Source organism: Catharus ustulatus, chromosome 7, assembly GCF_009819885.2.
Source record: "Catharus ustulatus isolate bCatUst1 chromosome 7, bCatUst1.pri.v2, whole genome shotgun sequence".
Lineage (NCBI taxonomy): Eukaryota > Metazoa > Chordata > Aves > Passeriformes > Turdidae > Catharus > Catharus ustulatus.
This window is the reverse complement of record NC_046227.1, coordinates 21,678,579-21,694,083: the sequence shown is the minus strand read 5'-3', so window position 1 is coordinate 21,694,083 and position 15,505 is coordinate 21,678,579. Positions and strand designations below refer to the sequence as shown.

Below are 15,505 nucleotides of genomic sequence, written 5' to 3'. Positions count from 1 at the left end.
CAGCTAGTGTGAGGTTGCACAGATGGTGGCAGAGCTCCTGCTCTAACCACAGATAAAGGAGATACTCTGACTCTCTTGCTCTCCTGGACGTTAACACTAATTTCTGAGACCTTTGTCCCTTTCGGATGTGATTGAAATTAGTGTCAGGGTTCATAGCAGCCGCCGTGGCAGGTCAGGGAGGAGCACTCGGCTATCACAAAGGCAGCGCAGTGCCACCGCCCGGCCCCGCTGCAGGCCCGGCCCTGCCCTTCCCTGCTCGGCCGGGGCGCAGAGGGGAAGCCGGGACATGGCCCAGCCGCGAAGGGTGCGGCATCGCCCCGCACCACAGCGCACATCAGCGCACGGCACGGCACAGCACGGCACAGCACCGCGCATCAGAGCACGGCACAGCACGGCACAGCACCGCGCATCAGTGCACGGCACAGCACGGCACAGCACCGCGCATCAGCGCACGGCACAGCACGGCACAGCACCGCGCATCAGAGCACGGCACAGCACGGCACAGCACCGCGCATCAGTGCACGGCACAGCACCGCGCATCAGCGCACGGCACAGCACGGCACAGCACCGCGCATCAGCGCACGGCACAGCACCGCGCATCAGAGCACGGCACAGCACGGCACAACACCGCACATCAGCGCACGGCACAGCACCGCACATCACAGCACGGCACAGCACGGCACAGCTCGGCACCGCACAGCACCACAAAGCACCGCACTGCACAGCACATCTCTGCACTGCACAGCCCACCATCACACTGCACAGCACGGCTCAGTACAGCACATCACTGCACTGCACCCTGCAGTGTACTTTCTTACACTGTGTAAGAATATTTAACAGACAGGATAGAAAGATCAGGGATGCTGTTCTGCAGGTGTGGTATTAAGTACACCAGTCATGGGAGGAATCATTCCTTCTGCTGTGCTGGTGTTGCAATCTCCTGCAATTCTATTTGTGTTCAGCATTTTAGAGCTCAGAAGCTCCAATGAGAGAACACACAATTTGTCAATGGGCAAGATTCCAGTTGCTCCACTCCACCAGGCAGCCAGAGGCCAAGCCAAGCATTGCATTTCAGCTTTTTGTGTGTTACTTATGATGCTGGTGAAGGAGACAGAAGCTTTGATGAGTGCTCACCAGAGAGATGAAATTGCTAGGACACATTGCAATCTACAGCAGGAAAAGGGAAGAGAGGTTCATCTGTGGGCAGTCAACAGTGAGGTGATAGACCAGAAAATGCATTTGCAAAGTGAACAGCATCGGAACATGGAAGGATAGAGGCATGCAGTATATGCTTCGAGGAAACAGCAGAGTTGGGCCAGCCAAGACACATGACCACTGTGTGTTACTGTAAATCTGTGCCAGTAGATCAATGTGCACATCCAAATAGTTCAGGTTGCTGCACAGCTTAACTATTGAAAAGCATCACAACCTCTCCTTTGCTTTAAATGTTGAACTACACCTGTAACTGGTAGGAGCCAATGAACTTCCTCAAGAGCTGTGCTGATCTGTACAGTCTCATCTCTCACATTTTAAGTGATTGTCCACATTGCTTTTGTACTTCAGCTACTTTAGCTATTCCTGAATTTCCAGGAGACTTCTCTGTATCTGTAGCTTGTAATTTATTTGTATTTTTTAGCTACAGGTTTTTAATACACAGAGCAAAGTGTTCCTAAGTTCAAGCAAACCCAAAACTTGCTCCTAAAGTTCTGGAAGTTTCTATGGATATGTTTCAACTGTGTTGGTTATACAACCCTTAACTTTCTTCCCAGTTTGGTTCGGATAACACAGACCCATTTCTATTAACTGAAAACCACATTGGATTTATAGGGAGGCCTGCCCCATCAAAAAACCCCCACAAAAACCCCCAACAAAATCACCTGCAAATAAAAGGGGCAATTTTTGCTGTTTAGAAAATTAATGCATTTACAAACTCAATGATTTTTACCTGTTTCTGGAAGAAAAAAGGTTGAAGCAGTGGGTCTTCATGTACTTAACTGAACTTCAACAAGAAAAGAATTTACATGAGAAGGCAGATCTTTCTGTGGCAAGGAAGGGGCAACTAGAGTGTTGCAACTAGACTTGTGTCTTTTCTGCATTCCTTGGCAGGGAGCTTTGAATTTCCATAACTTTGTAAAGTCCCCTTTATTTTCACCCATTTGAGATTTTTTTTTCTTGTACAAGGAAAAAGGAAGGAACAAAGTGTCTTTGAGCCAGAAAAAATGGAGTAAGAAGTGGAGATTTTCCTTCACTTAGACTGACTGCAATGGTTGTCACTCTTCCTATTCCTCAATGCTCCCTCCCCAGGCCACCTGTTTTGCTCAATCTCTTTGCAGTAATGAGAAATACCAAGTGATAAAATTGGACAAAAGGCCTTCTGTAAAGCAGTGCTCATGCATTATATTTTTTTCATTAATTTATTTTTAATTTATACCAGACTTTTTAGAATGTAGCATAACCACAAATGCCTTTTTAGAAAATGTGGTAACTTGTTTCGTGTAACAGACATGAGCATTACTTACCAGGCTGAGATAGAGCAGAAGATGTTAACACTTGCTATTTAAAAAAACCCAAACGACAAAACCCCCCAGAAGGTGTTTGTTATCCAGCACTCCTGTTTCAATGGAGAACATGCAGGCAGAGATTCTGACTGGTCCCTAGCGGGAGGAAAGATGTGTGCTAATGTCTTTACAAACAATTCCATGGATGATGGTATGGGTGTTAATATCTTTGAAATGGGTCTTAATGTCTTTACCAACTTCAAGCAGCGAGTTTGCTGCAGAGCCCAGACAGCTTGACTCCTGAAACAGGCAAGGGTCTGCACAAGCCCGAGTTTCTGAACTTTGGGGTAAAGTGACAGGTTCAAGGGGGGATATGTGGTAGTTCAGGAAAGCTGTACCTTCCTAGTACCTCAGTCAGTGGGGAAGGGGAGAGGGCAGCGTGCGGCCGGGAGTTTAGGATTAAAGGAGGCTGTGCCTCTGACACGGAGAGAGAGAGAAAACCCCGCGGGTGTGTGCCCCAGTGGACTCTCTTTCCCTTTATTCAAGTAAAGTTGCACTACTCCTCTGTTTCCTTCTTTCACATAAACCTCTGGCATTTGTGGATTAATTTTCCTGCTACTGGGATCTGGTCGTGCGAGGCACTGAGCAATGCAGCCCTCCTGTCATCGTGATGGAACTGTCAGCATTTGGACCTTTCAACAATCAACAGTAGCATGAGGCAGGAGAACATTTGATCTTCTATAGGAAGGGTTAGTTTTTCTTTTCAGTGACAAAGGTATTGACTAAATTAATTTTGGTCAAGAGCAAAGGTAAAGCAGAACCGTGCTCAATAGCTCAACACTCACACTAATTTTAAATGAGGGAAGATTCACCCACCTTGGATTATCTACCCTCTGAGTATGACTAAAGTGTCTTGTTTCATTCTGACCCCAACATACAAGGAATGTATCCATGTGAGGGACAGCCACTATTGTATCTCTCTGTAGCACCGATTTAGGACAGAGGGTTTAGGTTGGTTTTAGGTAAAATTTAAGTGCTCCCTCTCCAACTGGATTACATGCTTTTCTGTAACCAGTTCTCATCCTAGAGGAATTTCACATTAAAGCTATAAGAATAAAAAATCATATGAACATTTAAAAATATTTGAAAGCATTAATAAAAAGGTAATTTACTCCTAAAATAAACACAACATTTGAAGCAGAATAATATTTTAATAAAATTAAATCTAAATATTCACAAAGCATTATGCACATACAGTACATACTGTATTTAAAGCCTACAGACCTTAGATCATTTTATTCTAATGTAGTCAGCTTTGGACACAAGCTAAGCTTACTCATTTTGTAATAAGAAAGTTTACAATTGCTCCTGAAAGTGATTTTACATATATACATATATATATATAGCTCTATATCTATACTCCTACATGTAAGTGTAGGTATATACACACATTTGTGTGTATGTGTTTATATAAATATATATACACATACACATACATACACACCTATGTACATCTATAAAATACACACATGCACACATCCAGGAGTGTGTGCAAGGTGTGTGTGTATGAGTATTGTAGAGGGGCCGGTCAGTACAAAGAGGTAACTACAGACAGCCACCCTATAATTATAAAACAAAAATGTGTAAAATATATTTAAATTAAAGCAGATTGTTAATTTGTGTTGAACAAAAGGAACACAGTCTTCTGCATTACATAGAAATTAGATTTATTGCATTTGATTATGTTTGTGTGACAGATGAAGAGTACCTGTCTGCTCATCACAGCTGAATTCTATGATGCAATTAAAAAAAAAAATAACAATACAAAAAACAAAAACCAATATGTGGTGGAAACAAATGATTCAATTTAATGCAGTTTTGTGGATGTGACCTATGGTGATACTTTCCACCATATGGCAGTTTTCCTCTCTGTTAAAATACTGCCCTACTTCAACTAGTTTGGAAGGAGGCTGTTTCCTCTGTCCTAATAGTTTCAAGTCCAGAAGACTTGGTTACCTTATTCTTTCTTTAGATTCAGACTCATTGTGATTTATTAGAAAAAGCTCACAGCAAGAAAGATAAATCAATTTTCAAAAGTGAGCTAGAAAAGCATTTTTCTTGAATTTCAGCTTGGTCAGGTAGGAGTTTTTCTAAGTGAATTATTGTTATTGGTCTCCTATTTGCTCTGAAGACATATCCACAATAAAATACTATTTCCATGACAGCAGTAAATGGTAATCTCCATGCAACGTAAACTGTAATTTCAGAACATGCATGTTATTTAAAAAAAAAATAAAAATATAAGGTGCCTTGAGAATGCTGGCAGTTTTACATTTGGAACATACAGTTAGTGTGTGTGTATATATATATTTACATCAGAACTGCTCAACTTTACCTTACAAGCTTCAGATTTAGGAAAATATACAGTACTTTTGCATATAACGGTATATTCCTTGTAGCCCCTGAGTCAAGTATAGAGGATTTAAATACAAAAAAAAAAAAAAAAAAAAGGAGAAACAGCCATTAAAAGCACTTACATTTTTATGTGAAGTATTAGTATAAAAGTACTATTTCCCAGGAAGACCAGGATCAGAAACATGCCTATGAAGACTCATGATTCCTACAGTGCTTAGTGAAGATTCTGGCAAGGAAGGGTGCCTAACTGGCGGGAGAGGAGTTTTACAAGGCTGCGGGGGATGCTCTACAGACTGGTCACGTTCTTGGTCTAAAAAGGAAGCCAGGTTGTCTTCTGAGGCTGTGTTCAGATGCACTCCACTTGAGAAGGATTCTTTGGATTTAAGTTTCGATTTTTCAACATCTGAAATTTCAGGACACTGTAAGGGAAGAGAAGAAACAAGATGATGATAATTACATTGGTCTCTTCCAGGCCCTTGTTCTGTTCAAAATTAGCACATTCAGAAGGTTGATGGAAAATAATTTTTGAAAATTAAACAGTGTACTGAAATATTTTTTACATGGTACTGCATTTGATTTAATGTAATTAAATGCAATTCTGCTGATTAATTGTAGAAGTCTGGATATCTTTTCCTTCACTCAGATTTGCTAATATTACATCAAGACACACATATAAGCAGCCTTTTCTAAAGGACTGATTACTCTTGAGACACAGTCTAAGAGTATGGATTTCAAAATTCTTGAAAATGAAGTTCTGTTTTAGGGCATAACTCTAGAATTGCATAATGCTGAATGTTCTAACCACTTGGATTCCTTTTCTGCTAACCTTTGTGAAAAAGATTACAATAAAATAAATCTGTCTGATTATAAGATCATTGTATGAATCTCTACGACTCTCATAGAAAACATGGCCTCTGAAACTGTAGTGTCTAAAGCCCACTGTGGAAATGCTAGGTCAAAATAATAATTTCACATTCCTTAAACTACTGAGAACCAGCACTTAGATTGGTATGCATTTCTTCCTCATAAGACGAAAAAACTAGGAAACATCTTTTGATCTTATTGGACATGCACTTACCTGAGATGAAGGACTGAAACTTCTGTCTGTTTTAATTGATCCTGCAGGTTGAAGCTTTTTTATGACCCGGACTGCTGGCTCTTGATACTCTGCACTTGCTGTCACCAAGCTGTAGGCAGGTGGAATGAGTGCTGACTGCCTCTGCAGAAGCTGCAGGATGGTTTGGATATCAGCAGTCATTTGGGATTCAAGCCTAGAGCGAGAACATGAAATCAGTTAGCTCATGGCCAGGAACAGGTGTATTTTACACACTGATTACAGAGGCTTTTGAAGGGCACCTGCAGTTTACCAGTAAAACCTTTGCTTGTTGTGGCATGACCGTGTCTTAAATAGGAGAGAACAGCAGAGGGAGTACGCAGCCCTTCCAAAGCTTCTGGCTCTCCCTTTCCTTTGCAGAACATACCTGCAAGCTTTTCTCTGTTTTTTTTTTCTACACTAAGAATGAATTTATCACTGTGCCTTCGGTTTGCCACAAGAAGCAATGTGAGGGACTGGGTATCTGGCTGAAAATAACTGGAATAAATGTATTCTCTTCGTTGTAACTAAATTGATTTGTGCTGGCTGGGCATGGGACATTATTTTGATGCATCTGATGATGAATTCTGACATGCTGATACAATGCACTGAACTAAGCAGAAACCACATTTGTGTTTTTCCACAGTTAGAAAAAGAAATATGCTTCCAAAACCATTAAAAATCCAACTGCCCAATTCTCATTACTGTGAAAATTTATTCAAACTCATGCAGGCATCAGAATTAATGCCAGCATTTCTGATGTTGAAATTTTGTACCTTAGCAATTTTATTTTGCCTTTTCATAAATTTGTGTATTACTTCTGAAACACTTGAGCTGATTATGTTGTTTATACTCACAATTCCATAGCACTGAAATGATTTTTAAATGGTCTTGCCAAAATCTGTGACAAACTCAGGAAAAGGTAATGCCTATTGTTCCTTCCCAGCTGCTGGAAGACTGCAGCACACGCTGGCAGATGGTAATGAAGATAATACAACCTTCTGTACAGCAACTGAGCTTCTGACAGAGTAAACAAATCTTTGTCAGCAGCCTTTAATGTTGTGAATGTTGCTACTTGGGGTCCCTACTGTAGCAGAATTGATCCCGTGCTGTCAGATTTTTGCTTTTGCCACATGCTGCACTGATGTTATTTTTTACCCTGTTGGAGCTGTCCATTGCCTGTATCATTTATTTATAAAAGCATCTGGGAAATTCATCCAAAAGGTATGACTGAAGTGCGATTGAGATGCTGTTTCTTCCTTTATCAGGAGAAGCTGGTTTTGTGGTATCAGCTCTCAGACAAAAAGGCCCAAACCCAGACTTCTGTTAGAGTCAGATGTGCCCTACTTGGCCTCTTGGTCAGCTTCCCTGAGTTCTTTGTTACTTGCATATGTACTGGTTCTCACACAAGCATGGTGCTGATGCCACAGCGGGAAATGCGGCAGGAACTGCAGCACGCCACCATCTGGAGGACTTCCATCTGCTAAACCTGGCCTTAACACCTCAGTGAATAAAGCACAGCGTTGGAGGATGCGCATTCAAGATTGTTTTTTACTTGGAATTAACTCTAAGATTGCTCCCCTCTTACTTCGTTAGTATTTGAAAGTTTCCTTGTACTTCGAACGAATCATCATTGCATATAAAGGTTCATCTTCCATTCTCCAAAATTTAAAAAAATCCATGCTACTCAAACAAACAGAAGAACCTTAAATGCTTGGCCCATATTAGCCATGAAATTCAAATTGCTTAAAGAAGAGAAACAGATGACTCTAGGGACATATTCCTTGTACAGTGGCTTTCCAGCCCTCTATGTCTATTTAATAATTGCGTGTTATACCAAGCCTCTAACTTGGCAAGGAAAAATTCAGGGAGAAGTCACCATGGTTTTTAAGATAGCAAGTCAAAAGTGACTAAGGCAGGAAAGGATATTGCCTGTTATATTCATAGAAAACCCAACAAGGCCCCAGATCCCAAAAGCATGGAAAGCTTTAAAAACATGAGAAGAGTTAAAGAATAAAGTGGTTTTAAAAAATACATAACAATTTAATTCTTAGTTTATCAGCAACAACCATATTGTCTGGTAGAAGAAAATACTGAGAACTTGCATGATAAAACTTTGGGTAGCTTTCAGGTATAACTTCAGTTTCAAGAGGTTAAAGTTTCAGGAAATGAACTGTTACCAAAAGACTACATGCTGTTGATGGGCATTTAGTTATGTGACATTTACAGTTACTTAGATTATTTGACTTTAATATAATTAGAAATTACAGCAGTTTAGGGTCAAGTGTTAAAAATGTCTTTTTAATGCATTATGTCATATTCAGGAATGAAAAATACTCTTGTTTGATTGACTTGTGGTGGATGAAGGAATCAGTATGCAGTTAAGCTGGTTTTAAACTGATTGCTAAAATATACAGCACAGAATGCTGGTGAAGAGCTACTAAAGTATAATTAGAACTGAGTGCATGTCATAATATTGTCATGGAAAAATATTGAAATTAATGGAATTACAGAGTGAAAATAATGAAAAAAAGCCATGGTCCTGAGCATAGGGCAATTTAAAATTAAGTGAAGTTACATGGTAAATTACAGTGTAGAATGGTTAAAATCATGTAACCAGCTCTAAGATATGCTGCTTTGCTGCCAGTAAAAAGTAATATATTAAGCAAAGGTGATATTGGACTCTGATAAAAATTTTTTCTGTTCTAACAGGTATAAGTATTGTGCCTTTGCATACTCCCATGCCTTACCCATTATAGAGTTGTAAAAAATGTTAATGCATCAAAAAGGGAATTCACCTGTAATACATTTTATAAAGCAGGCAGCTGGTGCACTTTGAGTCTCCAGGAAGATCTTGATCTTCAGATCTTGAAGATATTGAAAATTGCCCTTTTGAGTTGGGGTCAGAACTAGGTGATCATTAATATCCCTTCCAACCCAAATTGTTTGATCTTTCTATGGTCTAGGAACAGCACTCTTGGTGAGGTGAGATTTAAATTTAACAATTTGAGGTGTCTCAGTACAACTCCTTGGTTAAAAAGATGGTCCAAAACAGTGAGAAAAAGGGCTCTACTGCAAGCCATTCAGAGTAGCTAATGTACATATCTAGAGGTAAAATACATGAATATTCTGGCAATGTTTAAAAATAGTGTACCCAGATTTCCCAGAATTGGTTTTTTCAAGATTCTGGAGAGCCTAACTTAGGTGATATATAGCCTCCTCAGAATACATTCAGAGAAAAAAGTGATATTTCCATCAGGCATATTTTTGTACTTTTGAGCCTCTAAAGATCTGAATGCTTTTGGGAACTTCTTGCACGAACTCATTCCTCCTGTAGCATCATCAGTATCAGTTGTATTATGTACTCTTTCACGCATAGTTTTTTTCTCTATTTTTACCTGTTGAGTTGTTCTTGAAGTAAATCTAATCGATTCTCCACTTCCCCGTATATAAAATCACTTTCAGTTTCACAGATTCCCCATGTAACATGGGATAATGCTGGTTGAACTGGGGAGTCCTGGTACTCCTGGATGTTCTCCTGTTCCCAGTTTCTTTTGTTGATGTCTGACGAAAAACCAAAATGTACAAAAGTATAGATATTATACATAGAGTTAGAGAGGGGTTGGCACTTCTCAAGCATCCCACTTACTCAGTTTCTCAAAACTTTGATAGTTAAATTGGTACATAGGCACATTGACTGAACATCTTTGTTCCTTACCACTCCTTAAGGAAAGATAAAAGTGGTCAAATACATACATACATTTTGAAGCTGCAGACAAACAAGCAGCTTTTTCTAGTCAGCATCATCAGAGTTCTGCCACTGAATGGCTTCCCTTTAGTTTTATTTTTATTATTTTACAAATGGATCTCAAATTTTCTCAAAGTGTTTTTTTAGTAATTTTTTATTAATTTAAAATAGAAATTCTTGTTTTAACCTAAAGGTGTTAACTGATGTACTTGAATGTCTTTGACAGTGTACTTCAGAGGCCTAAGATGCCTTTTCTTGCCCTTGAATGTACTATTGAAGTGTATGCACTACTTAACTCTTTGGTGTAAAAGAAGGATTTGCTGTGAGGAATTTGCAGCACTGGGCATGTGGTACAGTGCATTGGAATGTCCCCTCTAGAGAAAGTGCCAGGCCTCAGGGAGCTGCCTTTCTTACCCATTACTGCAGCACTACTTGTCTTAGGTTGGTGAAGTGTAATGTTTTCTCTGAGACAAGGGCCATCCAATGCAGCTCATGCAGCTCACAAAAGGGTACTGCTTATTATTCTCATAAAGGAAATGGATTTCTTTGTTGTAGCTTTTAGCATCACTACTCTCCCACACAATCCATATATCACTGTGTAAAGCACTTCTCTCAAACTCTTACGGTGCTGTGGGGTGAAAGGTGCCTGTTTGTTTTGTTTCATGATTTCAGACTCCTAAAAGAATGAAATATTCAGAATTTCTGGGTCAGCCAGAGATCACTTTGATATTAAATAAAGCTTCATGGTAAACATGAAGTATCTAAAACCACTTGTTATATGAGTAATTTATATTTATTTCTTTACCTCCAGCCCTTTGTAAAAAAAAAAAAAAAAAAAAAAGATTATTCCAAGTCTCACCCTATAACTGCTGTGCCCAAATTTTATCCAGGTTGACCCTCCCAATACTTGGAAGTCCGTGACCAAACATTGCACATGACTACCAAACAGAGCTCAGGGAAACTTTCCTTTTGCTTGGACTTTTGGTTTGGGCTATTTCTCTTTCCTCTCTCAGTTTACTTAATTTACCCATCTGTCAATTTATTAATTACTTTGCATTCTTGGCTCTATGCCATTTCTCCTGTTCACCAAGCTGTTGAAAGGATACACATCAATTATTATCAAATATACTTGTTGCACTTATCAAGTGTAGAATGAAGATCTTGCTGTGACCTTTGCAGGGCCTACAGTTGACGTACTTCGGTTGAACTGTGCTTTTTCTACAGCTCACCCTGCCCCCCATGGCCTTTGTTTACTTTGAGTTAATCTGTCATGCAAACAGTCAAAATTGGTCAGAATCACTCATTCTTCTTTGATGTGATTAAAAAAGACTGTTTAATTTTTAACATCTGCTCAATACTATTCCCATTAGAGCTGTATTTGTAATTATTTAATTACATGAAGTTATAGAACATATTAAAGTTCTTATTGCACCCAGGCTGCTCCTTCAGCATACAGCTGGGCAAAATCCTTGACTGCTTATAAGGCACCTGCAGTTGGATTTGAATCCCCCGTCAGTCTCTGAATGTTTTGCTCAGAGTTTTTCCTTACACTTCTCCTGGCACTGCATGCTGTTAACTCAGCATAGGTTACATTCATTTCACACTTGTGAAATTTTTCTAAGCAACCATAGCAGCTAGAACCATGTTTCAAAGAGAAGAGAAAAAATCCCACAGTGTAGGTGACATGTAAGAGCTTTGTCCAAATGCTAATAGCTAATCCTTTTCAAACATGTCTTTGAGCAGTGTTTCTCTAAGTAAAGGAAAAAAAAAAAAGTTCCCATTCAGATTCAGTATTTCAAGTGGATTTAGCCAGGAAGGGGAGCTCTCACTACATGATTTCAAGTGTGTAAGGGGAGACTCTCTTCTCTTTTTTTTTTTTTTTTTTTCTGTTGTTTTTATCAGACAAAGGTAGTTATTGCATTATCTGATCTTTGGTTAGCAAGTGGTAGAAGGTTTCCCGGAGCTGTACAGAGTGTTTGAATTTCATGTGACGACCTATAACTGATTTCAGGCACTGGGCAGAAGGAAGAAGAAAGAGATTTCATCTTGGCTACTCAGAAACCTGTTCTGCTTCTCAAGAACTAAAGCCAGAAAGAGAGAGATAAAGGGTGTCACAGAAGCATGTAATGTGGTTTTAGGAGGCAGACATGGCACAATTTGCAGTGTCCAAGGAAAAGCTGGAAATCTCTCAGCAAACTGAATGGAGCATACTATCAAAAATTGAGGGGTAAAGTTTCAAATAATGAGTTTAGGTGCAATGGATTTTGTAAATCCAGCAGACTTATAACCAGTGAATTTGAAGAGTATTTCACTGCTTTTTAATGTCCTGTAAAAACATGGGTGTTGTAAAAAAAAGATGTTGGTTATTCTACAAAATAAGTCATTCAGTAAAATCACAGATTTTCAATGCCATGGATTATCCCAGGGAAATCACAGTTGTTTTTTGTCCCAGAATATCTATTTGGAGACTATTGTAATAAACACTTAATTTGTGACAAAGCAAATAATTTGGCACTGCAATGACAAAATAAATTCACACACCATAAACAAGTTAATACTCTATAAAATATGGTGTTTTACTCATCTAAGTGTCTTTTCAGGTATTCCATATTCATTAGTAACCCCAGAAAAGCCCATCAGCAGCTACAACTTTATTACCAACTCTGGTCTTCCAGGGCTTGAAGAATCTTAGACTGAGAACTGAGTCAATAAATTTATAACTTGCTTCACCAGAAGAATTGAAGAACCAGTCTTTTAGCCCAAATAATGACCAAGTGAAAATAATAAATAAATAAATTAATAAATAAATAAATAAATAAATAATAAATAAATAAATAACATAGAGTTAACAATTACAGAAAAATTCTCAGGTCTTCACAAAAGAGCCATATGTTCAAAAGTTAAAAGGTGCATTCTAGGATTATGAGAGAGATGTTTATACTGTTTCTGACAAATTATAAAATACATTATTAATGATCTTTCCATTCATTGAAGTAATGACCAAACCTTCAAACAAAGTAATAATAATTAAATATGTATCAGTCACAGTGGTAATGAGTTGGACTAGCTTTATAGAAGTGCATTTGTATCCAAGATTTATAAGATACCATAATATATGAGGATACATAAAAGCAGTTTTTCCACAATGTGTTTGTAACTACTCTTGTGAAAAGTTATAATCAATCTCTAATAGCAGAAGCAAGAATTTAGTTTAAAACATATATCAGGAAAAGCTAATTGTATTGACCTTGAAGGTTTTATATTTTTTTTTTTTGCAAGAAAGTTCATTACCTTGCATAACATTACTAGAAGTGTTAAATTACAAAGTGGGGAAAAGAATGCGGTCTTAAACAAAATATGTAACCTTTAGATATGCTAAATTTAGCTCAAATAAAATCTGCAATAGGTTGCCTTGGAAAATGTTGCTATAGCTGCAAGGACACATTTCTGGCTATTAGTAGGGGAAAGGAGAGGTTTCCAATTGCAGTACGTATGCAACAAGTTTATGTGGTGCAGATTTATAGGACCTTGAAGAGACCAGAATTCACATATTCTTACCTCTGAGATGTTAAAATCATTTTGTGGTCTGATTAATCATGTTTATTTCAAATGATAGCCTAAAAGCCTAAAGTTTATTGAATGATGGTTACATGGTTAAATTGTCTCAATGGAAACCCTTGAGGAAAACAGCATTAAACAATAAATATGTAATTCTTCCCTTCAGACTGAACGAATTAAAAATGAACTTGCAGTGATATTTAAATCGTATATTAATACAGGGTTTTTCATTAATTTCCTTTCACATCACTGAGAAAATTAATATTTTAGTATATTAGATGTAATTTTAATTATGTGATTTAACTCTATGTAAAAGTATCTGAGATTGCTTAATAGTTCCTGATCATTTGTCATACACAAAAGGTCAAATCTCTATTCTCGTGTGTTACTTACAGAAGTCACAATTTTTTCTGTGTGGTGTAATGGCACTCCTTTAACCAACAGATGCAACAAGACAGGATAGCATTTTTTCAAGCTATTATGATTTTTTTCACTTAATTTTTGTTGTGCATTGTCGATGCAGTGAATAAAATTAGTTATCTGAAAACATATTTGGTGCATGTGCAACTATGACTCCGTTTAGCTAGTCTGGCTCTCATTATCTTTAATTTTTTACTGTCATCCAACCCTGGCACGTCAAATACCCTTTGGGAGATGCTGTACTGCTTTGAGTGCAGATATCATCAAGAGGCACTCAGTGAAGTCCAACACCAGTGGAAAATTTTGCTTAAATTACTTAAGTAGTTCAGTTACAAGATGATCTGTAGCAAAACCTAGAATGATCTTTTGGAGCTTCTACAAGCCAGTCCCACAGAACTGTAATCCAGTTCGCAATGATTTTAACTATATTAATCCTCTTGAAAAATGATGATATTTTGGATTTAAGATACTTCTTCGTAAGCTTTTTGGAGTATATTATGTAAAGAATCAAGAGAACCATTCAGAAATTATTTTTGTTAATCAGACTGAAAAGATGTCTACTCAGACTTTACTAAACAGGAACAGCTGGATTACCTTTGCAAGAACTGCTTCTTTTGTCAGTAAGAATTTCTTCTCTGTCATGATCCATTTCTTCAAAGTCCATCTCTGTGGTTTTCTCTGTTACGGATGGGTAATCAGCTATCCCAGAGAACAGGGGTTTTTGCTCATCTTCAATGGAGGACACAAAAGATGATGACCCACTTTTTTTCTCCTCAAAATGTTTCTTAATAGACTGATAGTACCTGGTACTGTCTCCTGAGGGTTCAGGATCACTCTGATCATTCTCTTTGAAGTAATCTGTGAAAGAGAAATAATTGTATACAAAAATAAGCAATTCTTGAAAGTTTATTCTAGTTTATTATGGTCTGAGGATGGACATGATTCTTATATCAGGTAGCAAGTTGACTGTCTATTAGGAAAAAAAATACTTTAAAGCTTTTTTTGTATTCTTCTATTAGAGTAGTTTTATACTTCTTTCGAAGTCCTGGAAGACATTTGTATGTATGTAGTAAGGATTCATAGTCTATAAACCATAACTTGTTTTGCAAAACTTGTTTGTATCAAAACAACAAAGGCTTTATCCAACACAACCGTCATGTGTACTTTTTTTTTCTTTTTTTTAAGCGTGGATAAAATTTGAGGAAGCGTTATATTCCAAAGTTTACAAAATATGAAATATTTCATCCTGTCTTCCAATTTCTCTTATTTTGGGAATTTATTACAGTCTTGACAGGCTAACAGTCATGTATGTTAGAGTTGGTATCAGAAATACTTGTTTAAGTTATTCCCACATGAAAGCATATTTGTTGATTATTCTTTTCCCATAAGAGGCATATCTATTATTCAACAACTCCTCCCCAAAATTTCTGCGCCCCCCATACCAGACAGTATATTTCTCCACATTTATTACAGGATTGATATGGTAGACAGAAATAAAAGCAGGGAGTTCCTAGTCTGACTTATGGGATCACCTCAAAACACCTTTGCAAAGTAGCCCAAATTCCTTAGCCTTTAGAGTTGCAATTATCTGAACATCCAATCTTTTGAATAACAAAAGTAAACAACATTCTGTGCTATATATGGTAGCAGTGTACCAGTCAAGTTGAGAATGAGTTTTTCGTTAATCATAGTCAAGGTTCATAGGGACCAGCAGCAGATTTACTTCTGTAAAGAAATGGCAAGTGAGCCGAGATTTAAAGCAGATATCTTTAA

General features: G+C 38.0%; 1 protein-coding gene across 6 annotated transcripts in view; it reads right to left on the bottom strand.

Moving 5' to 3' along the window:
• Positions 1-3,698: 3,698 nt before the first annotated feature.
• Positions 3,699-15,505, bottom strand: part of KCNH7 (potassium voltage-gated channel subfamily H member 7) — a 213,779-nt gene continuing 201,972 nt past the window's right edge. For all 6 annotated transcript variants that reach the window (XM_033064838.2, XM_033064840.2, XM_033064839.2 and 3 more), the window contains 4 exons: positions 14,327-14,590; positions 9,405-9,570; positions 5,992-6,184; positions 3,699-5,332 (listed from right to left, as the gene is read on the bottom strand). In XM_033064838.2, coding sequence (XP_032920729.1) covers positions 5,066-5,332; positions 5,992-6,184; positions 9,405-9,570; positions 14,327-14,590 — 890 coding nt within the window. In that variant the 3' untranslated portion in view covers positions 3,699-5,065. The remainder of the gene's footprint in view (positions 5,333-5,991; positions 6,185-9,404; positions 9,571-14,326; positions 14,591-15,505) is intronic.